Raw genomic sequence first — 23,409 nt, 5'->3', positions numbered from 1 at the left:
TCTGGGACGTCCCAATCTCGGCACCCCCAGACTCTGTAATTCCCAAATCCTAATACCTCCATCCTAGGTCCCCATAAGGGCTGAGCTTCCCAAATTCTCAAGCCTTTATTTGGTGCCCCCTCCACCTCCGTGGCTCCTCTCCACACCCCTCCCGTTTCCCTCCCGTCCCCTCCTCCAAGTACAAAGTCCCTGGAGACAGCAGGACCGTTACCTAAGGCTGGGTCGGCAGGAGCGGAGAACGGCGGGGCAGAGCCTGGCTGACCGAGCTGAAGCACCCCTGGGTTTATAGCTGAGGCTCAGCCCCGCCTCCCAGGGGACAGGGAGGGGGAGGAATTCCTTTCTCCAACCGGGAGTCCCAGCTCTGGGGCGGCCCTGCCCCCACTCGGGCTCCACATTTAGGATCCTGGCTCCTCCCGGCTGCTTGGGGACCCCTCCACCCCATCAGCACCGCCCTGATCCCAGGCTGGGTCAGGTGACCCCGACCTCTGGGCTCCCCACCTCCCGTACAGCACGCTGCATTCTCTGCTTTGGAGTCCCTGGGCTCAGCACACAGTAGGTCCTTGGAGAATAGTTATTGACAAAAGGGGGACCGTGGGGCGCTTTCTCCCTTGTGGTTTCTGTCTCTGGGCCTCCACCTCTCCGACACTGTCTGCCTCTCCTTTGTCCCTGTGACTCTCTGCCTGTGGGTCTGTCTTTCCCTCTGTCTCTGTCCATCTCTCTGTCTCCCCCTCCCCACCCCCACCCCTTTGTCTGCCACCAGGATTCCACCCCGGTGACAACAGGCGCTAAAGCGGGGAAGCAGGTGTGGGTGGGGGGAGGGGAGAGGGTGTGGTGTCAGGCCCGCCCCACCTCACACTCCCCCAACCTCCAACTGACATGATCTGTTTTGGTATTCCTCCCCCCCCTCCTTTCCCTGCCAAGCCGTGACCTTGAACTCTAGGGGAGCCAGCCCCGAGGGCGGGATTCCTCACCCCTCCTGCCTCCCAGTGTCTCTGTCTCTCACTGTCTGCCATCTCTGTTTCTATTTCTGTGACTTTCTCGGAGGGGGGGGGGAGGGTCTCTTTGGGTCTGTTCCAGGCTCTCCCTGGAGCTCTCTGCGTCTCTGTGGTTTTCACTCTGCACGTCTCCCCATGCATTTTTGTCTCCACATTTCTGCGGGTGTCTCAGCCAATCTGCATCTCTCGGTATCTGTCTGTTGGTGTCTGTCTGTGACCCCGTTTCTGTCTCTGTCTGGCTCTGGATCCGTGTCTGTGTCTTTCTAGCTCTTCCCGGGGGGATCTGTGTCTCTGTCCTTCCCCCTACTTGGGCCCCTCTTTTTGTCTCTTTCCATGGCCTCTGTGTTTCGTTGTGTACATCTGCCTCTCCATTTCCCCTTTCTTTGCAGATCTTTCTAGGAATGGCTGTCTTGTCTCCCTCTCTTTGGGTCTCTGGCTCTCTCTGGGCCTGTGACTCAGTCTCTCTGTGTCTCTGTGCGTGTCTCTCTCTGGGCCTTGGTCGGGGCATCTCCGTGCACCCCCAGTCTCACTCCCAGAGGAGCTGCGAATGCCCGCAAGGCCCCTGGCCCTGCTCCTGCTGTGTGGTGTGGCTTCTCCGTCTCCCTCACACCAAAGCCCCCCCGCCCCGGTAGCAGACGTGCAGCCACTCTTAGCTCAGAGAGAAGCTTTATTCCTCAGGGATGCCTTCTGCCTTCAGGGCCAGGGCGGCGGGGCAGCCAGCTCAGCCCTCAAACTTTTTCTTGCGGCCCTCCATGCCACTCAGTGCGTCGATGTTTTTCCGCCAGTCTCCCACCTCCCGGTTTTCCTGGAGGAGTGGGTTCAGAGGTGAGGGGCTCTCAAGTATGCTCCGCCCACCCTCCAGCCTCTCCTTGGGATGTCCAGCCCGGGATCTGGTTCTGGAACACTCCTTGTCCCCTCAGGCAGTCCCTTCAAACCACCCCCCCCCTTTCCTGTCTCCCTCAGGCACTTCTGGCCTCCTTGCTTGCTTGTTACTTCCTATTATACCCTGCGGCTTCCCTTGGCTTCCCTTCTTGTCTCCGCGTGCTCTATTCTTCTCTCTATTCCTCTCTAGTGGGGACTTCCTGTTGTAGACCTCGGGCGCATTTTGACTCCTTGCTACTTCCTTTCTCCACAGTGCCTGTTGAGGCTCCCTGGCCAGATTCTTCTCCCCATAACCCAAGTACCATCTGTCCTGAGCTTAGGCCCCAGGAGTGCTCCCCCCACACCCTCTCCTCTGAGCACGCCCTTTCCTGGCCCTAGCCGCACTCACCTTCTCTGTGTCCTCCTTCTTCACCTGCTTGAGGTGGGCCCGCAGGTCTAAGGACTCCTTAGCCCTAGTGCCCAGCAGTGCCTGCATCATGGCATCCGCAGAGATCCTCACCCTCCGCAGGGTGGGCCGCTTAAACTTGCCCCGAAGGTCAAAGATCTTCTGGCTCAGATCTGCTATCTGGGAGCAGCCATAAGGGGAGTGGAGACTTGCTCTCCTCCGGTCCCCCCCTCCCCCAGCCCCACTCTTGCACCCTACACCTCCCTATCTCCCTCCAGGCCTCATCCAGGCTCTCCCTCGCTCAGCTCCCACTGCCTTCAGGAAAACATCCAAGCTCCTCATACAGGAACTGTCAGCCCTCCCGGATCTGCCCAGCCTCATCTCTGAAAAACACTGACACTTCCTGGCCCAGGTGCACGCATCCCACAAAATTCCCTGTGCCATGCATGAGCTCGCTCATCAACCCTCCGCACTCCGGCGACACATTTCCGAGAACACGTCTTCTGTTTTCCCACCTCCTGGCTGCTGCATGCTGTTCCCTCTGCCTGGAACAGCCTTCCCTAACTGCTTTATACTCATTCTTCTGCTCCTGTCTGCCAGGCCCACAGAGCTGACCCGGGTCTCTCGGTGTCTGCCACCACAAGCAGCTGCAAGAGATCAGGCTGAGACCACAGCCCCAGGCACCACACCCTACCCTGGAAGGAAGGAGACTGCCCAATGCCTCCCACCTCCGTGATGTTCTTGGTGACTTTTGCCTCCACGTCGTATCTCTCTTCATCCACTTTGTCCACGCGGGCGTGGAGTTGTCGGCACAAGTCCTGGTCAAGGAATGTGGTGTATGTGGTGGTGCTGGGGGGGGTGGGGGGAGGGTGTCCTGATTCCTGCATCTGAGGGAGGAGGGGCTGGGGGCCTGGACATCTGATCCTGCAGGAGTAGTTTGAAGCCTGACTCTGGAGCGGTTGGAACAAAGGGTGCTAGGAGCCAGGGGTCCCGAGAATCTGACGGAATCGGGGCTGGAGAAATCAACCTCTGGCTTTTGGGACTTGTAGGCAGCTGCGGGCCGTATTTCTGAACACCTGAGGGGAAGGATTGGGAGACTGGACCCCAAGGTCCCGAGCAGAAGTGGGGGATAGTGACTAGACCTGTGAGTCGTCCCAAGGATGCAGGACGGGACACTAGGAACCTCGGATCCCGGGCCGGGCCGGAGTCTCCGAGGAGTACCTGCAGCTCCGCGAAGCCCAGCCCGGCCAACTCCAGAGGCTGGCACCGCGTGCTCAGAGCGCGCCCCTTCTCTCCGCGCCGCTCCTCCGCCTCCCGCTCAAGCTCCTGCTTCGCGATCTGCAGCATCAGGGTCTGCGGAGGGGAGGCCGGGGACCGCAGCCCGTCCGGGGCAGTGCATGAGGGCCGTGCGGTACCAGGAGAGCCGAGCCGGCCAAGTCGACCCTCCAGTCCCCAGCTAGGACGGTCTTCTGGAAACACGCCCCTCCGGGGCCTGTCCATCATTCCAAGGCCCCGCCCCTCGTGGGGCTACCCACCACACGGCCACGCCCACCCATACAAGCACGACTCTCCAGCCCTGCCCGCCTCCCGCGAGGACACCGAGGCGCCCTCTCCAGGCCTATCCTCACCTTCAGCTGCAGTTTCCTCGAGGCGGAAATCTTGGACTTTTTCTGCCGGGGTGAGACGGAGCAAGGAGCAATCAAGGCGGGGAGGCGAAGACGGGCGGTGAGAGGGGCCTCACGGCCGCTCCATCAAGCCCCGCCCAGATTCGGCCCGCCTCCAACGCCTGCCCTGAATCTACCGGAGGCCACGCCCCTTGGTCCCCTCCACCAATCCCACTTCTGACTGATTAGGCACCGCCCCCCACTCCCTAAGCAATCGCAGTTCCCATGGGCAACGGAACTCCGCCCATACGCAGCTTTCACCAATCCGAGCCAGGCTCTCGGCAAAACTCCGCCCCCGAGGCGCCCCATCCGCCTTGGCTCCGCCCACTACCGGAGCCCCGCCCCTCCTTCCCCAGGTTCAGACCGCCTCCTAGGACTCTGAGCCCAGACTCGTGGAGCTCGGCGCTCACCTTGGCGTGCGGCTCCGTGGCGTACGCACGGTAGTTAGCGGAGGACCGGCGTCGGACCGGGGCCGGCGCGGGAGGCGGGCAGCCCGCCTGCGGTTGGGGGAACGGAGCCGCGTCACCGCCGGATTCCCCAGCCCCCCTGCACAAGGTCTCCTGGGGCTGCAGCCTCCCGCCCCAGGTCCCGCCCTGCTGCGCCCTCCCTTGCCGGGCGCCTCCCGCCCACGTCTGCTCTCACCGCATCGTCGCTGCTGGAGGAAGAGAGACCGGGAGCGAGGGGTTAACATGGGCCTGTGTCCTGTCCTGCCAGCCCAACAGTTCCCCCCGTCCTCAGGTCCTAAAAGGTCTGATTCCCAAACTTCCGTCGTGCAGACACCCGGGAGTCCTGTCTCCACCTCCCCTCTCAGGCCGTGTGCCCAGCCTCGCAGGTCTCAACCTCTCAGGACCCCGGGAGATCGCCCCACCTCTCGCCGCCTCGGACCTTGGGATTACGGGTTACCAGGCTGCACTCACTTGTCCGCCATGCTGAGACTCAGGCCAGGGCTTGCAGGAGGCAGAGAAGGGGCAAGAGGCGCTTGGAGGGTCAGTAAGGGGGCGTCCGGGGTGACCTTGAAGGCCCCCGGGACTTTGGTCTCCTCCGGCCTGCCCAAGCTTCCCGGAGGACACTGAGATAAAGGGCGAACACCGAGACTAAATATACTGCTGCCGCCTCCTCCCCCTGCCCAGGATGCGAGATAACTGGGGCGCGTGAGGGGTGGGGTGGGCCATGCTCCAGCTGGATCACCCTTCCACCTTGGAGGCCTGGGGATCCAGCCCCCTCCTCCTTCCGACCTAGGAGTCCAGGCCCCCAGTCCCCTCCTCCCTCAGACCGAGGAGTCCAGGCCCCCAGCCCCTCCTCCCTCAGACCCAGGAGTCCAAGCCCCCAGCCCCTTCCTTCCTCAGACCCAGGAGTCTGGGCTCCACCTCCACGCTAAAGTGCAGTCTCCATGAGAGCTATGGTCAGTTTCACTGCCCCAAACCTCTTAGCCACTCAATAAATTTTGATTTATTTCAGGATCCAGGTGTGGCCCAGACTCTCGCAGGCAACAGCACAGAGAAACCCACTTCTAGTTTACTTGGAACTAGGTCTCCTCTCTTGACCACCCTAGGCCCTCCCCTCCCCCAGCCCTGGAGACAAGACTGAGGACAGGAAAGCTACACGGGCACACGGAGAAGAGGACCCCACTCTCTTTACTTGGACCATGTGGGTGCTGACTAGCCCTGGAGAGCAGACCACCCCAAACCCCAGTTAAAACAGGACCTCTGGCGACAAGGGGACCACACAGAGGGCCTGAGCCTCAGGGCCAGATCGCCAGGCTGTGTGTAGAGGCTCAGGAATGAAATGGAGAACTCTGAGAGAACCATCTAGAATTCTAAGAACAGACTATAGCATCCCAGGAATGTAATCTGAAATTCTAGCAACACCTCTGAAGTTGATTGAGAATGTTGAGAGTGTAACTGAGTATTCTACAGGCGGGCTCTACTTCCGGGACCTGACTAGAGGTCAGAGATGGGGGGCTGGGTATCTGGCAGTCGGGGCAGACTCTCTGGTTTTGGGGTCTGACTCCCTGTGGGCGGAGCCTGAACCTCTGAGAGTGAAGCCCGAGACTCTGAGGGTAGTTTGAGGCGCTCAGAGGGTGGGGTCTTGCCTTCCGAAGGCTGGGTCAGGCCCTCCGGGGGCGGGTTCCTTGCCTCAAGGGGCGGGACCAGGGCGTCAGGGGGCGGAGTCGCGGATTGTACAGAGGGCGGGACCAGGGCGCCAGGGGGCGGAGTCGCGGATTGTACAGCGGGCGGGACGAGGGCGCCAGGGGGCGGAGTCGTGGATTGCACAGCGGCGTGGCTGCGGAGGCAAGCAGAGTCCCCGGACTTGTAGAAGCGTGCGAAGGTCTCAGAGGGCCTGTCCTGGTTCTGCGGGGTGAATCCAGCCGCCTGAGCTAGCTCCCCGACCCGGGCGGAAAACCCCTGCAGCTGCTCTTGCCGCAGGTCTACCAGGTACCTGCAACCAGGAAGTGGTGTGTTAGGGGTCCTGGCTGACGGCCCTCAGCCTGGACGTTCCCTGCCCTGTCCTCTGTCGGCTCACCGGGCTAATTCCACGATCAGGTGTCCTCCGGGAGCCACGCAAGCCCCGAGGTCAGGGCTGAGAAGATGCACCATCCTGGGCAGAGAAAAGGGGAGGACTGAGGCTCAGACTTGCAGGTCCCGAGGGAAGAGTGGGGCTGGGGGATCTGCCCACTGATTGAGGACGGTCTGGGGGCCAAGATTCCTGGGCCTAAGGGAGCAGATGTTGGGGGAGAGAAGTCCGGGAACCTCCCTCTTACCCACAGGCCACGTAGAGAAGCTGGAACCGTCCCTCGTAGCAGCTCTTGTGGTGAAGGGTTTGGGCAGAGCCGAGAGGCAGGAAGTGAACGGTGAATTCCGGGGAAGGGGCAGCTGGGGAAGACTCGCAGAGTTAGACAACAGACAAAGCTTGGAGATAACACTCTTTGCTTGTCTTGAAGCCCTTCCTCACAAGTGGTTTCCTGGAAAATTCTGGGAAAGTCAGCCCAGCAGGTAGAGAGACCCATCTTACAGACTAGGCAACTGAGACTCAAAAGAGGGCAAGAGTGGGTGGCCCTTTCTGGTGCCACAGGACATCCAGGAAGAACCAGGTTGGGGGATGGTTACAAGGAGGCAGACCGGAATTGAGGTGGGGGGGGGGGGGCGGGGTCTCTCCAAAAGTGAGCTGGGACACAGCACCTTGTTAGAATGTTCTCGTCTCTTAGTCTTCTGCAGGTAGGATTAGAATTCTATCAGAATGGGCAAACCATAAGAGACTCTTAAATGCAGAGAACAAACTGAGGGTTGATGGGGGAGGGGGAGAGGGGAAAGTGGGTGATGGGCATTGAGGAGGGCACTTGTTGGGATGAGCACTGGGTATTGTATGGAAGTCAAATGACAATAAATTATATTTAAAGAAAATAATTCTATCTGAATGACAATAATGGTGTTAGGATTTAGGAAAGGGAGAGAAATACAAAGAGAAGAGAGAAAAATCGACAACCACAGGTACAAGAGACCATTTGTCCAGGCATTGGAGGCCATATCAGTACACACTCTGGACTCGAAATCCCTGGAACCCGAAGCCCAGGATGGGGGTCCGGGTCCCACTCCTCCCCAGAGGATGATGTGCCCACTGTGTCACCCAACTCGCATTTCAAGAGGGTGAGCTGACTGGCACGCTTACTGCGCTTACCGCGCTCCGGGCTTCCAGGGCCCTCGCCGTGCACCTGCTCAGGGGTTCCGTGGTTGGCTGTCGGGCGCCCCCAGGCGGCCACCTCTCGGAACAGCTCCGTCACGTTGTGCTGGGTGATCTCACTCGCGGTCTGGGGAGAGAAGGGGCGCGGTCAGGGTGACCCGGCAGGGCCTAGAGTACAGCACCCCTCCCCCAACGCCCAGCGCGAGCATGCGGTGACCGATGGGATGCGGGTTAGTTTGGATTTCCAGACTGGGCTGAGAAAGTATGGGGGGGGGGTGGGGCCTCGAAAACCCTCTCCCAGAACCCAGCACCTCCAGGCGCCCACCTTGACTGGCTGTCCGTTGCTGGTCCGCAGGAGGCTCTCATCGTCCGCTTCGATGCCAAAGGCCACGAATGGTCCCGTGGCAATGTCCCCCCAGTACCCGCGAGTAGCGACACGCTCCCCGTGCTTGAGAAAGCAAGGAGCGAAGAGGCAGGTAGGGTCAACGTCCAAGACCCCGGTTCCTATGTCCCCGAAAAGAAGGATCGGCCAGGGCAGGGAGGTAGACACTCACATAGCTCAGGAGGCGGCCAGACGCAAGGGTCCGGTTGGGCACGTGGTAGGCGCTGGAGTCTCTGAGTTCAAAGGCGACGCCTGTGTCTCTCCAACGCCGGAACTCGCGAGTGTGGATGACTCGGGCCTGGGTAGGGAGAGGAATGAACAGAAGCCTAAGTAAATCTGGCATATGGTTCCCCAGCGTCCTCCCTCGGACCCAGGAGTCCAGGCCCCCAGACCCTCCTCCCTCAGAGACCAGACTGCCAGTCCCTCCTCCCTCGGACCCAGGAGTCCGGCCCCTCAGCCCCTCCTCCCTCAGACCCAGGAATCAGGCCCCCAGCCCTTCCTCTCCCGGACCCGGAATCAGCCCCTCCTCCCTCAGACCCAGAAGTCCAGGCCCCCAGCCCCTCCTCCCATGCCCCTCACCCCGCGGTCATGCAGCTTCATGTGCAAATCCCAGTCGCTGACACCGCGCCGGGCGTCGTAACGGGAGCCCAGGTAGTGACGCAGCCTGGAGTCCCAGAGGCGGCTCATGGGGAAGACCTCAGGACCCTTCCCCCCGCCGGCCCAGAAGCGGAACACAGCCTCCAGCGCGTCGCGCTCGCGGAACTGCACGGCCAGCACGCGTGGGGAGAGAGCGATGGAGAGGCGGCTGCAGCGAGAGCGCTTCCTCCCGCTTTACCCTCCCTGCCATCCCGGGGCGTGGGAATGAGTCTCCCATTTCTCAGACGAAGAAACCGAATTTCTGAGAGTACCCCCCTAAGCGCACATGCCACAGTGGGCGCCGGGGAGCTGGGGTTCGACTTCCATTTACGAAAACCCTTTTGGATCGCCCAAGTGCATTGTTCCCGTGGCCGTCCGGATCCTGGGCGGTGACGCCACCTTGAGGGCGCTCAGGCTGAGCCAGGGCAGCTGCTCCGCCAGGCGGTGGGGCTCCGGGACCAGGCGCGCCAGGCGGTCGGCCTGCGCGCTCACGAAGGCGGCCACCTGGGGGCGCAGCAACGCGTTCCCCCACACCTCCAGGAAGGTCTCGCTCCTCTCTGGGGAAAGGTGGGGCTGGATTAGCGGGGACAGCAGAGGAGTGAACCCAGAAATGAGACCCGTGTGGGTGACGCATACCTTCTGTAGGGCAATCTCATTATAGTCACACATGCCTAAGGGACACTGGCAGACCTCCCCCCCCCCCCCATCCATCCCTCAAACGGGAAGAATTACTTAGACCTAATCTGGGTCCCCTAGTCTTCCCCGCCCTCCAGGTGAGCCCAGTCCTGAATGTCATGTTTAAATTTTCCTCCCCTTAAAGAAGAAAAGGTTATATAGAGAGATGGAAATGGAGGCTTATGCATGTTAAAATACCATAGCGTCAAATTGTTCCATTTTAGTAGGAATCTTTTTCTTTTAAGGTTTTTATTTGTTTATTTTTGAGGGAGCGAGCGTGGGAGGGGCAGAGGAAGAGAGAATCTTAAGCAGGATTCACAGCCGGCACAGAGCCCGACCCAAGGGTTCCATCTCACGACCGGGAGGTCATGACCTGAGCCAAAATCAAGAGTCAGAGGCTTAACCGACTCAACCACCCAGGCGCCCCTAGTGAGGAATCTTATAAGAGAACGGTATGCCTTTAGTTGGACACACATATACATCCGTATCAATGCATCTGTATCAATATATGAATTGTTTAAGAATCTTATAATAGAGAACTATATACCTTAAGTTAGATTAGATTAGTTCTAGCTTCAGAACCTTCTACAAGGTGCATTGTGAAATGTGTGCACTGTATTCTGAAGGCTCTGGGCTGTTAGCGACAAGTACCATCCATAAGTATGACAACAAAGTCATATATGACAAGCCAGGAGATATACATTTTTTTTTTTTTAAATCCTCACAAGAATTCTATGGGGAAAGAATTTCTAGGATCCTCATTGCATCAGTGTAGAAACTCAGGCCCAGAAAGGGGCAGAGACTAGCCCCAGGCCACTCAGGAAACAGAGCTGGGATTTTTTTTTTTTTAATAATTTTTTTCTATGTTTATTTTTTAGAGGGAGAGACAGAGTGTGAGCAGGGGAGGGGCAGAGAGAGAGGGAGACACAGAATCCAAAGCAGGCTCCAGGCTCTGAGGTGTCAGCACAGAGCCAGATGCGGGGCTTGAACCCATGGACTGTGAGATCATGATCTGAGCTGAAGTTGGACACTTAACCGACTGAGCCACCCAGGTGCCCCTGGAGCTGGGATTTGAACAGATTGTCTCAGTCCAGACTTTGCTCTAGGCACTAAGTCGAAGTCGTTTTTACTGAGAAATTATCCTTTCTGCCTCCCCACCCAAATCCTCCTCCCCCCTTCAATCTCACTTCCAAGGCTGCCTCCTCCAGGCAGACTCTCTGGGATTCATGTCTCTAACTGAGAAGACTCAGGCCCATGGGAGGCTCTGGCTGAGCTCAGCCAAACCTTCCCCACATCTGGGAGATTCACTACCTCTTAAGAAGTCCTTTGATCTCTTTTGGACTTCTCCTGTGGTAGGAGGGTTTCAATGGTTATCCTGTGTCATGCACCATACAGAGAGTTTATGCGGATTTTCTCCCGGAATTCTTTCAATGGCTCTAGGAGGTGGTATATTTAGCCCCATTGTACAGGTGGGTAAAGCTGAGGCTCTGAGACTATCAAATGAATGAGCGAGTAATAGAACAGGCAACTGTGATCCAAAGGTGTAATTGCACCATTGAAATGCCAGAATCCCTGCGGGGTGGGGAAGAGCCACTGGGGGCCAGAATGTCTGGGTCCTTGTAACTGACCTTGCAGCCCCATCTTCTCAGGTTCCTCCAAGGCTAGGCTGAAGATCAGCATGTGTCGGGCCACAGCTTCCAGATTATTCTCAAGCACATAGAACTGGAAAGACAGGGAGAAATGATTCCCCGGCTCCTAGGATACCCAGGAGCGGGAGCCACAATCCTCGTCCCTCCACAGGACCCAGACATCCTGTACACTGGCTTCCTTCAAACACAGGAGTCTGGGCACTCACCTTCATTCTCCTCTCGCCACCCACCCCACAATCCCGGCTCACATGTAACCTCCTGCGAGGCCAGAGAGCTGCGCGGGCCAGAGTCCGAAGCAGGTGCCGCCCATCCACGGATCCCACCAGCAGTACATCTAGCTCGGGGGTCGTGTGCTCTGTATCCTCCCGCAAATCTGGGTCCACAGGAGGACCTAGTAAGATGACACAGGCTCGGGTTGGAGGCCTGGAGAGCCTCCCCCTGCAGCCGCCCCAGAACGATGGACTACAACTCCCAGCAGGACTCGCACGCCTGGCCTAGGTTCCCGAGGGAGCTGTGCCTCTAAGCATTCTGGGAATCGTAGTCCGCAAAGGCCATTTGGGACGCCCAGTGAAGGGCGGCGCCGCCGTTGGAGCCTCAGAGAACGTTTGCGCGCCGCCTGCCGGGCTGGGAAGGCAACCGCCGGGTCAGATGTGGTCCTTGGGGGGGGGGGCGAAGGGACTCACTCTCAGCCTGCAGGTCCAGCGCTGGGGACAAGCCCCACCAGGACACGGAGCCGAAGCCTGTGCCAGAGCCTGCCGGTGTGGTCATCGCCCTGCAGGACAGACATCCTGGGAGTCCCCAAACATCGTCTCTGCCTCACCCACCCATTCCCCTGTCACCGCCCCTCATTTCTCGTCCCTCTCCTCCATGTGACATCCCCTCACCTCTATCCTTTCAAAGACTCCGGGTCGCCCCCTCCCTCCCTGCTCGGTGCTGCGCTGCTGCAGTTCTGCACCCACTACACACTACTACCTCTCGCCCCCTTCCTTTTCGACCAATCACCCAATGAGAGTACGCGGGTTGGCACCGGCGCGATCAACTGACCAATGAGAGTGAGCGGGACGAGCACGCTGCGAACTTTTGGCCAATGGGAGCGCTTGCGGGAGCGGAAGGCGTAGGGACGCGGTTGTCATGACGACGGCCCTGGAGGAGAAGGGGCGGGGCCAAGAGAGGCTGGGGCGGGGCAGGAGAGGCTGGGGCGGGGCCAGGAGAGGCCGGGGCGGGGCCAGGAGAGGCTGGGGCGGGGCCTGGGGCGATCCACACATCTGGGATGGGGGAGGTGTAGGCAGATTCAAATTGACACAGAACAGGAATAGAATCTTGATTAATTCGAATTAAAGTGAGGCGGCCTAGACCTCTGTGTCCCCTGTCCCTTTCTCCTCGTGGTTCTACCATCCAGGGCTTCTCAACAGGCGGGAAACAGCAAAGTGCTTGGTCTAGCTAGTGCTGGCCCCTGGTTGTTCAAGTTTCAGGATATGTGTTACATACAGTCATTACTAATTACTAAAATTAAATTCCAATTAAATGCATTACATTACAATAAAGGTAATACAGGGGCCCCTGGGTGGATCAGTGGGTTAAGCATCTGACTTCAGCTCAGGTCGTGATATCACCGTTTGTGAATTCAAGCCCCACATCTGGCTATTGGCACAGAGACTACTTCAGATCCTCTGTCCCCTTCTCTCTCTCCCCTCCCTGGCTCATGCTCTCTCTCTCTCTCTCTCTCTCTCAAAAATAAATACACATTAAAAACTTTCTAAAAACAAATAAGAATTTTATATTTTATCCATCGTGGATTTCTTTTTTTTGGATTAATTTTAATCTTTCAAAAATATTGTATTAAAATGCTATTTATCTTGATTGCTGATGGTTTTGTTTTGTCGGCTTCGTCTTAGATTTGGGAACCTTCATCCTGACCCTGGGAAATACTATATTACTGCATGATGGCATGCTAACAGGCCTCTCTTCTCGGCTTCGTATTCAGTGACTTCACATCGGTGGCTTGAAATCAGCCGTGGTGGGAGTATTTACACCATGGAAATAGGCAGACTACACAGCAGGGCTTCATAAAATTGGTAACAGCACACCATGGGAGGCACACCAAGTCTTCTCTGGCCTCCACGTCTGAATCCTTTGCGTATTTCCCTCTGCTACACCAATTCCCTCCTCCCCGACCCCCAAAATGTCCAACTCCAGCAGGGGATCTTTCTCTGAGTTCTCTCTTGCCTTCCCTTCCCAGCAGAATGGCCACAGCAGTCTATACCCTGTGACTCCCAGTACTTTATATTCAGGGAACCCAATGGTAGGATGCTGGAGAATATGGCTTTGGGTGTCAGACACGCCTGGCTTTACATCTTGCCATCACCTGCTGGCTGAGAGACCTCGACCAGGTGACTTAACCTGCCTTTGAGTTCCACAAGGGCAGGACTTGAGTGAGGCAGGTCTCCAGACCAGCCCCAGCACCCAGCACGGTGTGCAACACCCAAGGAGCCTGGCTCTCCAGCTCCACGACCTGAGGTAAGTCAGTCACCCTTTCTGTGCCTCAGTTTTCTGCTCTGTAAATTGGGAATGGTAACATGCAGCTGGCTGTGGTGTCAGGGATTGAAGGGGGTCCACCTGCCATCCAAGGACAGTTCTGGGCACTAGGGAGTGAAGCTGGGTCTCAGCAGTCCCTGCGGGACTCACTGGCCTCCTGGCTCTTTTGAGAACATACCAAACCTGCTCTTGCCCCAGGGCCTTTGCAACTTAGGGTTCCTTCTGCCTGGGATTCTCTTCCCCTTCATCTTTATTCTATTGTGGTAAAGTACACCCAACATAAAGTTGAATGACACTTAAGATATTCACAATACTGTGCAACCATCACCACTAGCCAGCTCCAGAACTTTCTCATCACCCTGTGCTCATTAACCAGTCTCTCCCCATTTCTCCCTCTCCCTAGTCCCTGCAAACCACGAATCTACTCCCCCCCCCCCCCTTTGGATTTGCCTCTTCTGGATATTTTACACAGATGGAATCATACACTAAGTGGCCTTTTGTGTCTGACTTCTTTCACTTACAATCACGCTCTCAAGGTGCATTAAGCTGTAGCATGAATCAGCATAAAAACTCCTTCTTATGACTGAATAGTATTCCATTATACGTCCCCCCTCATCTTTGCGAGCCTCATTCCTTCTTGTCGTTCACAACACAGCCCAAACATTACCTCTTCAGGAAAGCTGTCCCTGACTGCCCTTTCTTTTTTTCTTTTAATTTTTTTTAACGTGTATTTATTTTTGAGACAGAAAGAAACACAGCATGAACGGGGGAGGGGCAGAGAGAGAGGGAGACACAGAATCGGAAGCAGGCTCCAGGCTCTGAGCCATCAGCCCAGCGCCCGATGCGGGGCTCGAACTTGCGAACCGCGAGATCGTGACCTGAGCTGAAGTCGGACGCCCAACCGACTGAGCCACCCAGGCGCCCCACTGACTGCCCTTTCTAAATCATCTCGGCCCTCACTAGCTTACTGCCCACACGGATCACCATTTGTAATGATTTTGTTCTTCTCATTTGTCGGCTTTCTTGTTGAGACGTGGAACCAGGGACTCTAACTCAGAGCAGATTCGATGCCAGGACTTAGAGACAGACTTTCTGGCTGTATGATCCTCAGAGGTCATGCTACTTCTCTGAAGCCCAGTTTCCTTATTTGTCGACTGGGAATAATAATCACGTCCATTTCACGTGATGGCTGTGAGGATTATTGTTACCGGCAGTAGCAGTAATAGTGATAATAGTAATGCATAATGCTGTTTTCATTAAGATGTCCCCTAACTCACTCACACATACGAAATTATTGCATTTTAAAAAGAAATTTGTTAAATCGCTTAACGGGGCACCTGGGTGGCTCAGTTAGGCATCTGACTTTGGCTCAGTTCATGATCTCACAGCTTGTGAGTTCGAGCCCCATGTCGGGCTCTGTACTGACAGCTCAGAGCCTGGAGCCTCCTTCAGATTCTGTGTCTCCCTCTCTCTCTGCCTCTCCCCCACTCGTGTTCTCTCTCTCTCTCAAAAATAAATAAAAACATTTAAAAAAAGAAAAAAGGAGAAATTTGTTAAATCGCATGGACATCACAACCTGTGTAACTGATCAGATTTCCCTTTTCCCATTGGCTATCAGGAAGCTCAGTGCAAGTTAGTACTCTGCCTTTTTTTTTTAGTATATGGGGGAATATTTGCCTCATTCTCCACTTAACCTGCTGGTCAGAGAGCTTTCTTACCAGGACACCTGGGTGGCTCAGTTGGTTGAACATCCAACTTTGGCTCAGGTCATGATCTTGGGGTTTGTGGGTTCGAGCCCCACGTCGGCCTCTGTGCTGACAGCTCAGAGCCTGGAGTCTGCTTTGGATTCTGTGTCTCCCTCTCCGTCTGCCCCCCCCCCCCCCAACTGCTCGAACTCTGTCTCTGCCTCTCTCAAACATAAATAAACATTAAAGAGAGAGAGAGAGAGAGAGAGAGAGCGCTTTCTTACCAAATTGCATGGACCTCTGTCTACCACCTGAAATCCTGTCCAGGATAAGAGGAAGGAGAAGCCAATGTAACAATCATCTTTCCTAGACACAGATCAGGAGGCAGACTTTGTTGAAGGAAGACAGGGGTGTAGTTGGAGGCATTGGCTTTCCCTGTGTAACTCTGTCCTTTCTGCCCGTCGCTGGGAACTTCATTCCCAGACTCTGTGTCTCTACTTTGTTTCCTTGATGAGAGTAAGTCGTTTGGAGGTAAAGTCTGGATTTGCATCAACTCGGGGTTCCCAGCGTCCAACAGAAGCTGCCACACTGAAGACATCATGCAAAATAGAATGGATAAACAACGGAAGAAAGAAAGGAAGGGAGGGAAATATGGGCATGGAAATCTATCTAAGTCATGGGTGAGGGAGCGGATTAAATTCATGAGCAAGTAAGTGATTCATGGACTCCTCACAACGAGCATAAAGTAGGTGTTGTCATTACCACAATTTTTTCAGGTGAGGAAATTGAGGCTTGGAGGGGTGAGTAAGTGGTGGATGGTGGGTGGGTGGGCCCGTTTCCCTCAGTGTGTTTCCAGGATGGGCAGCCCTATCCTTGCCCTTGTGCGATCCCACCCTCTTGCCAGCCCTGCCCCTGCCCAGCCCCCATCGGTGAGCATTAGGTCAAGCCACCAAAGTTGCTGAGTATTTATTTGGTCCTGGAGCAGTGCAGGAATCCGACTAGGGACAGGAGCGGGTGATCCTGTGCAGGAAGAGGGGCACTTGGGAGCGAGGGGGGTAGTAGGCTGGGTCACTGATTGTCAAAGCAGAGCGTGGGACCCTGGGGGTGGGGGAGACCAGATGGCTCCCCTCCCCCAGGGGTCCCTGGGGCTTCTGGGTATGTGCTTGGTGGGAGAGTTGGCAATTACCACGACTGGTATGATGGGGGATGGGACGGCAGGACCGTGTCAGGTTGGGCGGAGTGGGGGTGGCGAGCGGTCAGAGAAGGCTTAAAGGCAGACCCGGGCCTGGCTTTGGCCAGGAGTCTGAGGTCACGGGCCGAGTCCGGGCTTGGCAAGGGGCTGGAGTTGGGGATCAGGGTGCAGGCAGCGGCCTCGCTCGGTCGGGGGGCCGCAGGGAGTGCCACTGGGCAATGGGCCGCCGGGGGCTGGCCAGCATGTCTGCCCAGTGCCGCAGGCCGGCTCCCCCTGCCGCCGCCCCTACCGCTACCCTCCCGATGGCCTCGTTCTTGCCCAGCTTGTCATAGTCCAGCACGGTCAGCTCCACCTGGACCTTCTGCACACAGGAAGGGCAAGGGGAAGAGAGAGGAGAGTTCAGGAAGGAGGCTTGGCGGGGCGGACCTGGGGTACCATGGCTCAGGAGACCCTCTCCCTAGCAACCAGAGTTCCAGGGGGACTTGTTAGCGCCCTGGGCTAAGACCTCTCAGGGGACTCAGACGGGGGATGTGGTGGGAGGTGAGGGGGTGGACAGCCTCTGTTCGAGTGATGGTCTGGATGCTTTCTTCCTCTGGAATCAGCTTTCAAAGGACATAAATCCTAAGTACCTCCTCAGGGAACAGCCTCCGAAGGGGGACAGACCTGGAGGGCTCTTAAATGCGTGCAGTGGCCAGGCCTGGGTCCAGCTAAAGAGTGCTGTGGGGATAGCTCTTTTTCTTAGTACCCATTACTCCTGAGGGGGCGGGGCATCCTGGTCTTGCTTGGGGGCGGGGCATCCTGGTCTTGCTTGGGGGCGGGGCATCCTGGTCTTGCTTGGGGGTGGGGCATCCTGGTCCTCCTTGGGGGCGGGGCATCCTGGTCTCGCTTGGGGGCGGGGCATCCTGGACTTACTTGGGGGGCGGGGCATCCTGGTCTTGCTTGGGGGCGGGACATCCTGGTCTTGTTTGGGGTTGGGGCGCCCTGACGCTCATAGGAGGAAACTGAGACTGGAAACACAACCTCAGGCCCCCAGGACCTGGAAGTTGCTAAGGAGTCTCCCTTCCCCTAGCAATAGGGGTTTCTAATGGCCCGGGACCCTGGGGGAAGGGCTGTTTTGACAGAGGCTTTGGGCAGCCTGAGCTCACCTGCACCTGGTCACAGGGCACCTCGAAACTGAAGGCCTCATTGTAATAGGGGTTCAGAGTGTTCTTCTTGATGGTCGTTTTCTTCTTCCGCACCTTTTTGCCGCCTTGAAGCAGGTGGACCTTGACATATGGATCTGGGGAGAGAAAGGAGTCTTACGGCCCCACTGTCAAGTCCAGGGGATCGTGTTAAGGGGGCATGAGAGTCTTCGGAACAGCACACCCTCTGCGCACCCCTCACGCCTCTCTCTCTCTCTCACTCTCTCTCTCTCTCTCTGACCAAAGCAAATCTATATCCTCCATGGCAGTCTGGGCCTCCCCCTCCCCCAAGGGACCCTCAGGACCCAGAAAACAGCCAGATCCTGTGCTACTGAGCCTCCGCGCCACCACCGAGATCATTTCCTTGCTTCCCACACACCGGAGAGCCCCCCTACGTCCATCTTCTTCAGGTTCTTAGCCTCCAGGACGATGACGGTGAGTTTCCCGGCCGTAGGGACATAGCGGAGGGAGAAGCAGATGTCACCTAGTTTCTCCTGCTAAAAGACAGAGGAGGACCCATCGCCGGAGCTCCTGCTTCCCATCCGTCCCCTCTCGGACCTTTCTTCCCTCCCCCTCCCCTTAGAGTGGAGTTAAGACCACAGAGGCACAACCCAAGGAGTGGAGAGGTTGTACCAGGAGAGCCCCCGGGTCTAGCCCTTTGCGGCAGGTGCAATGGCTAGAGCCCCGAAGGTCCAAGAAGCCTGTGATCTGATTGGCCCGGGCTCGCAGTGGGCGGGCCCAGCCGTGGGGGCGTGGCCACGCCTGCTCACCTCCTCCCGAGGAGCTGCCTGCAGCTCTCGCCAGGCCAGCACTGGCCGCCCCAAGTCGACGGAACTCATGGGGACCCGCACCTCCCCAATGGCATCGTTGCGGGAGAAGCGGTCGAAGTCGTACACCGCCATGACCAGTACCCTGCCCCCCAGCTCCACGTAGGGGACCTAGGTGAGGGGGCCACAGAGAAAAGAGCACAGGGTGGAGAGTAGGAAGTCAGACAGACAGGAAGTGGGGCGCAGCACGTCCAGGTAGAACACGGCGGGGGGGGGGGGGGGGGGGCGGGCAGCAAGGGTTCAAGGGGACCGGTGTGGGGAAGTCTGTGGAACCCAAATGGGACAGCCCAAGGACCCAAGGCACAGCCCAGGGGTCAGCAGTGCCCCACAAGGGCAACCCAGGGTCCAGTGTCACAGTCTCCAGAGCTGGTGGCTGCCAACAGGAAGAGCTTGAAGCGGTCGGTCCCCAGGATTCCAGGTACGGGGGTGCGGGGGGGGGCGCAGGTTACCAAGCCGGGGGCACGGAGGCCAGGAGCTCACCTTGAACGCAAAGTTCTCCCCAAAGTGTGGGTTGAGCGTCTGCCGATGCACCTTGGTCTCATGCCGCCGCCGCTTGTCTGGCAGCAGGTAGACACGCACATAGGGGTCGGAGGAGCCGCCCAGGTCCAAGGCTGCCAGGCCCTCGGCTTGCAGGATGCCCACCAGCAGCTGAAAAGTGACGAGGAGGCTCTAGTCTTAGCCTCCTTTTTGGCGCCTCCTCTGAGAAGGGGCTAGAAGCCTCGGACCCTCCCCTCCACGCCATGCCCCTCCCCCACACCCACCTGTCCACTCTGGAAATCGTAATCGAGTGAGTACTGCAGTCGTCCTAGCTCGTGCTTCTCTGCCACCTGCGACCCTGGCCCAGACGGTGCTGGCTCCAGCTCCTCCACTTCCGGCTGCACCTTAGGGAGCCGGGGGCAAGGGCAGGTGAACTCTTCCCCCTGACAGTGGGATCCTCCACGCCCAGAAGCCAAGGGAGACTCACAGAACCCTCAGGCTACACCTGAGCACTTGCAGGGCAAGCGGAATCGGTGTTTGATTAGTGATGTCCGGCAGAGGCAGGGAACAGTAAAGGCGTGATTCATGATGTCTGCTATGGGGCAGAACAGACATGGGGACACTGCCGCGCGTCGTGCCTAGACTAGAAGAACAAGCACTCCTAGTGCCTCGCTGCCTACAAGAAGGACGCAGAAGGTTCTACTTCACACGCTAAAGGAATACTGGGGTTGCTGTCCAACTTGACGTGTTGACTAGTGATGTTGCCACAGAAAAACATGGAGGAGAAATAGTATATTTAGCCTGTCCTGGCCATTCCGAACTGGAACAAGACTTCTTAACCTAAGCCATCAATTTTCAAAATTCAGTGTGAATCAGAACTCTCCTGAGAAATCCCACTTCAGAGGTTCTGATTCAGCAGGTCCGGTGCAAGAGCCAGAACTTGTGTTTCCACAAGTACCTGAGGTGATTCTGAGGTAGATGGTCTTTGGGCATCATTGGCTTAAGGGATAGGGACGGAGGGGTGGAGGCTGGCTCCCAGGACTCTAAAGGTCATGCTTCATGGGTGATAATTATAACAGATAACAGCCATTTGTTGACAAGGGAGGAGGGGAAACACGAGTTACAGACCACAAACTTGAGGCTCACAGTGAATTTCCCTAGGTCACAGAGCTGGGGAATGGTTCCTCTCGGTTGGAAACCTAGGACAGCCTGGCTCCCAAGTGCGCATCATTTCACTCTGCACTCAGAGGCCTAATGCTCAGACCCTCACACCTGTTACCTTTCATTTTCGCTCCAAGGGCCTCTTTCAACTCATGTTTCTTTCATTCTCTCGAGCAGCCACACCAGCCTCCTCCCTGGCCTCCTTGCCTCAACTGTGTCCTCCACGTGGGTTCCGGAGGAGTCATTCCAACACCCACGTGACCCTGTTCCTCGCCTGCTCACAAATCTTCCATGGCTCCCAGTTGCCCTTGTGACATGGATACTACTGAGCTCTTCAGACACTCACTCTGGACTGCAGTATATTTACACTCTGTGCTCCAGCACGGAGTCAAAAATGACTCGTGGTTCCTCAAATATGCCCCAGAATCTGGATTCCAGGCCTCAGCACGTGCTGTTCCTTCTCTGTTCTCGGCTAACTCTGTGTGTTCCTTGCGTCTCAGCGCAGAAGACGCCTCTACTGGGAAGCTTCCTTGGACTCTCTGGGTTATCAGGTGGTTTTTCTGCACTCCGGTATGCTCTGTGCTGCCCCTGATATGGCACATAACACCCTGAATTGTGAATGTCTGTGTGAGTGTCTGACTTCCCCACCAGACTGGTTCTCCTGAACAGTGACCGGCCCTGGCCCATCTCCAGGTCCCCAGCATCCCGGTTAGGGCTAAACACACAGGGGACCTGAGTGAATAAGATGGGCATAGGAGGGGGGAGAGCACGGACTGAGGCTGGGGGTGCAGGGAGAGGCAGGGCTGAGGGGCTGGGCCAGGCCACACCTTGTCTATGTAACTCCGTCCCAGCTCCTTCACTTCCTGAAGGTGGACCTGGGCTTGGGCCTGAATCTTCTTGCCCGACCGCCTGCGACAACGCTTCCGGTAGAGGCAGAAACAGCAGCTGAAGACGAGCAGGGCTGAGACCAGAACGATGGTGGCCAGGGCCCAGGGGGGTACTGCAGAGGACATGGAGACAACACTCAGTGAGGCCCTAGGAAGCAAGCTGGCTGATTCAGTCCGGGTTACATGTACAAGCCTTAATCCTGGCCAGGTTTTCCCTCCAGCTATTTCCATTCCATTTTATTCCCGTGTTTTCCTTCCAACTGATCTCACCTATAAAGCGATTTGATGCCCTTATTCTAGGCTGACACCGTCCAGATTTTCTTGCCTGTTAGCTGCACCTTCTCTTCCACCCCCTTTCTAATTTCTGCTCGACCCACTGACGCATTTAGAAGCCATGCCCCTCCCTGGCTTCAGTTTCCCTATCTTTGAAAGAAGGGAGAGGTGGGCCTTCCAATCCACAATCTAAGATCCCATTCCATTCCACACTTTCTGATCTGGTTCTCGATTTTCTTGCAAACCTGTCCCTCTTCCGTTTCACTCGAAGTCCAGAATTCCAACTACAATACCACCCGGATTTTCCAGTCCGCCAACCGAGGACACCCGTCCGAATCCCGCCCCTGAGAATCCTAGCCGGGCTTTCCCTCCACTCTGGCCCCGAGTCTCGCTCACCAGGGCCATGGCCGATGCGACTCGAGTCCGGAGGCGTGTCGGGCGCTGGAGGCCCTGGGGTTGGGGGCTCCGGGAACATGGCGGCGGGGTCTCACGGTCCTTTCTGTGGAGGCACCCAAGAGCCCTAGCCCCCCACGCCCACCCCGTGCATTCATTGACGCTTCCGAACAACGAAGAACTCCAACTCCCATCGGCACCCTGGGCGACCAGCGGCATAGGAATCGGCCAGCAGCCGCGAGGCATGCTGGGGGTTGTAGTGTCAGCCCTCTCAGCGATGGAGGGCGGGCGCTGGCGTGGGCTCGAGGACCTAGTTCCATCCCAAAGGGATGCCCCCGCCCTCCAAGGCCCCCGAGGAATCCCGCCGACTTCTACCTCTTCGGTGCCAGACTCCACCGGCGTGAACCGGAAGTGGGCGAAGGCGGGCGTGGGAACCGGAGACCTGGGTTGTCCCGAGCACCGGGTGGCTCGGCTCGGGCGGGGCGGGAGCAATGCTGGTTGCCCCTGGCAACGAGCTGTTGCCGAGACAACAGGCGGGGCTGACGTACAGATGCGGAATCCAGGCGCGGCCAGCTCGCTCTTCGCGCGGTCAGGACCCCAGCCCCGGACCCCCAGCCCCGGACCCCAGGCGGAGCGAGCTTGGGGAGAGCGCAGCCTCGGCCGTCGCTCCCCGCGCCCACGGCTGGCTCCTCGCTCCACATCTGGCCCTGCGAGCCTCTCTCGCTCCTGCCGGGGCTACCTGCTGCCACCGCCGGGGGTGGGGTGGGCTGGGGGCGCACATCGTCTCGGCCTGTCTGTCTCTCCCGCGCATCCCGAGCTGTCTTCACACCTGTCCTCATGACCGTCTCTGCCTCCACACCTCTCCCTCCACTCCCGATTTCTGCCCATTCCCCCACCGGCCCCTCGCTGCCCCCCTATCTGCGTCTCTCTTGCCCTCGGCCTGTGGTCTGGTCTGTGTCCCGGGGTCTCCCACCCTCCCCCCTGCCTGCTCCTCCCTCCCCTCTGCTCTTTGTTTCCACACCTGTCTCTAAATCGCAGTCTCCCCGTTTCAGCCTCCAGCCCTCCCACTCCTGTCGGGCCCTCCCTAGTGTCCCCCCACGCCACATGCCCTGTCTTTCTAGGGATGAGGATGAACAGGGGCCTTAAGGAGGGGGTCCCAGAGGCTCCTACCTGCTCAGCGGCTGGACCGGACCCTCCCGGGAGACGCCCAGGCGCTGGCCCCGCCCGGACCCCGCCCCCGCACGCGGGCGGGTGGCGCTGTCCTGGGTGCTGATCACTGAGCCCGGTGGGGCGGGGGCGCGGCAGAGCTGTGTGTGTGTGTGTGTGTGTGTGTGTGTGTGTACGCGCGTGCGTATTAGGTCTCGGGTAGATGGAGAGCCCGTCCCTCCCCTTGTCCCGCCCCCAGCCAGGAGCCACCAGGGTGCCCAGGGATATTCACCCTGGTCCCAGTGGATTTTCTGCTTTCTTGTCCAACTGTCTGGCATCTAGGCCCCCTCTGTCCACCCCCACCCCCACCAGGATACCCTGTCCTAGGACCCCAGAGACTGTCTCGGGAGACCCAAGTACCCAAGTAGTCAGGTATCCAGACACAAGACTCAGCGTGAAAGTCTCTAGTGAATCCGCCCCAGACATCACCCCACCCTCTAGGATCTCCTAGCACCAGGCCCAGGAAGCAAGCCCCTATGCTCCTGGCTTCAGGAACCGGACAGACGCTGGAACACAGTGTGGACCTCCAGCCCTCTCTAAGAGACTCAACCATCCAAACACATTTTTTTTCAGGTGCAAAATTATGGGTCTCGCTTCTTCCCTAGGACATTTACCTCAGGGCTTAAACATCAGGAATCCAGCCCCA

At 57.7% G+C, this 23,409-nt stretch overlaps 3 protein-coding genes and 1 long non-coding RNA gene across 8 annotated transcripts in view; 1 reads left to right on the top strand and 3 right to left on the bottom strand.

The window, feature by feature from the left end:
* Nucleotides 1-23,409, top strand: part of LOC128778006 (uncharacterized) — a 42,084-nt gene that overhangs the window by 1,844 nt on the left and 16,831 nt on the right. The gene's annotated exons all lie outside the window — the stretch shown is intronic.
* On the bottom strand, nucleotides 1,645-4,970 carry TNNI3 (troponin I3, cardiac type). 2 transcript variants are annotated; one of them, XM_053905761.1, is made up of 8 exons: nucleotides 4,844-4,970; nucleotides 4,569-4,578; nucleotides 4,337-4,423; nucleotides 3,891-3,932; nucleotides 3,484-3,615; nucleotides 2,991-3,080; nucleotides 2,266-2,442; nucleotides 1,645-1,800 (listed from the first exon to the last, which is right to left on the bottom strand). In XM_053905761.1, exons 1-8 carry the CDS (start codon nucleotides 4,852-4,854, stop codon nucleotides 1,717-1,719), a joined length of 633 nt encoding a protein of 210 aa, XP_053761736.1. In that variant the 5' UTR covers nucleotides 4,855-4,970; the 3' UTR covers nucleotides 1,645-1,716. The 2 variants fall into 2 exon arrangements, with proteins under 2 accessions (XP_053761736.1, XP_053761735.1); XM_053905760.1 differs by having other exon boundaries at nucleotides 4,569-4,581; nucleotides 4,844-4,966.
* On the bottom strand, nucleotides 5,358-11,929 carry DNAAF3 (dynein axonemal assembly factor 3). Of its 3 annotated transcripts, none has more exons than XM_019437875.2 (12): nucleotides 11,831-11,929; nucleotides 11,630-11,718; nucleotides 11,153-11,337; nucleotides 10,926-11,019; nucleotides 9,022-9,179; nucleotides 8,566-8,748; nucleotides 8,159-8,284; nucleotides 7,930-8,052; nucleotides 7,602-7,731; nucleotides 6,688-6,799; nucleotides 6,450-6,524; nucleotides 5,358-6,365 (listed from the first exon to the last, which is right to left on the bottom strand). In XM_019437875.2, exons 2-12 carry the CDS (start codon nucleotides 11,712-11,714, stop codon nucleotides 5,867-5,869), a joined length of 1,770 nt encoding a protein of 589 aa, XP_019293420.1. In that variant the 5' UTR covers nucleotides 11,715-11,718; nucleotides 11,831-11,929; the 3' UTR covers nucleotides 5,358-5,866. The 3 variants fall into 3 exon arrangements, with proteins under 3 accessions (XP_019293420.1, XP_019293421.1, XP_019293423.1); XM_019437876.2 differs by having other exon boundaries at nucleotides 11,195-11,337; XM_019437878.2 differs by lacking the exon at nucleotides 11,153-11,337 and having other exon boundaries at nucleotides 11,831-11,845.
* SYT5 (synaptotagmin 5) lies at nucleotides 16,117-22,892 on the bottom strand. Of its 2 annotated transcripts, none has more exons than XM_053905756.1 (9): nucleotides 22,728-22,892; nucleotides 21,561-21,684; nucleotides 20,832-21,004; nucleotides 19,128-19,247; nucleotides 18,847-19,014; nucleotides 18,310-18,477; nucleotides 17,919-18,033; nucleotides 17,504-17,637; nucleotides 16,117-16,719 (listed from the first exon to the last, which is right to left on the bottom strand). In XM_053905756.1, exons 2-9 carry the CDS (start codon nucleotides 21,637-21,639, stop codon nucleotides 16,519-16,521), a joined length of 1,158 nt encoding a protein of 385 aa, XP_053761731.1. In that variant the 5' UTR covers nucleotides 21,640-21,684; nucleotides 22,728-22,892; the 3' UTR covers nucleotides 16,117-16,518. The 2 variants fall into 2 exon arrangements, with proteins under 2 accessions (XP_053761731.1, XP_053761730.1); XM_053905755.1 differs by having other exon boundaries at nucleotides 17,919-18,036; nucleotides 22,728-22,891.

The sequence above is a fragment of the Panthera pardus genome, unplaced genomic scaffold (genome assembly GCF_024362965.1).
Source record: "Panthera pardus isolate Hobbes unplaced genomic scaffold, ASM2436296v1 HiC_scaffold_18, whole genome shotgun sequence".
Lineage (NCBI taxonomy): Eukaryota > Metazoa > Chordata > Mammalia > Carnivora > Felidae > Panthera > Panthera pardus.
Note: the sequence above shows the minus strand (reverse complement) of the source record. Positions and strands in the feature narration are given on the sequence as shown.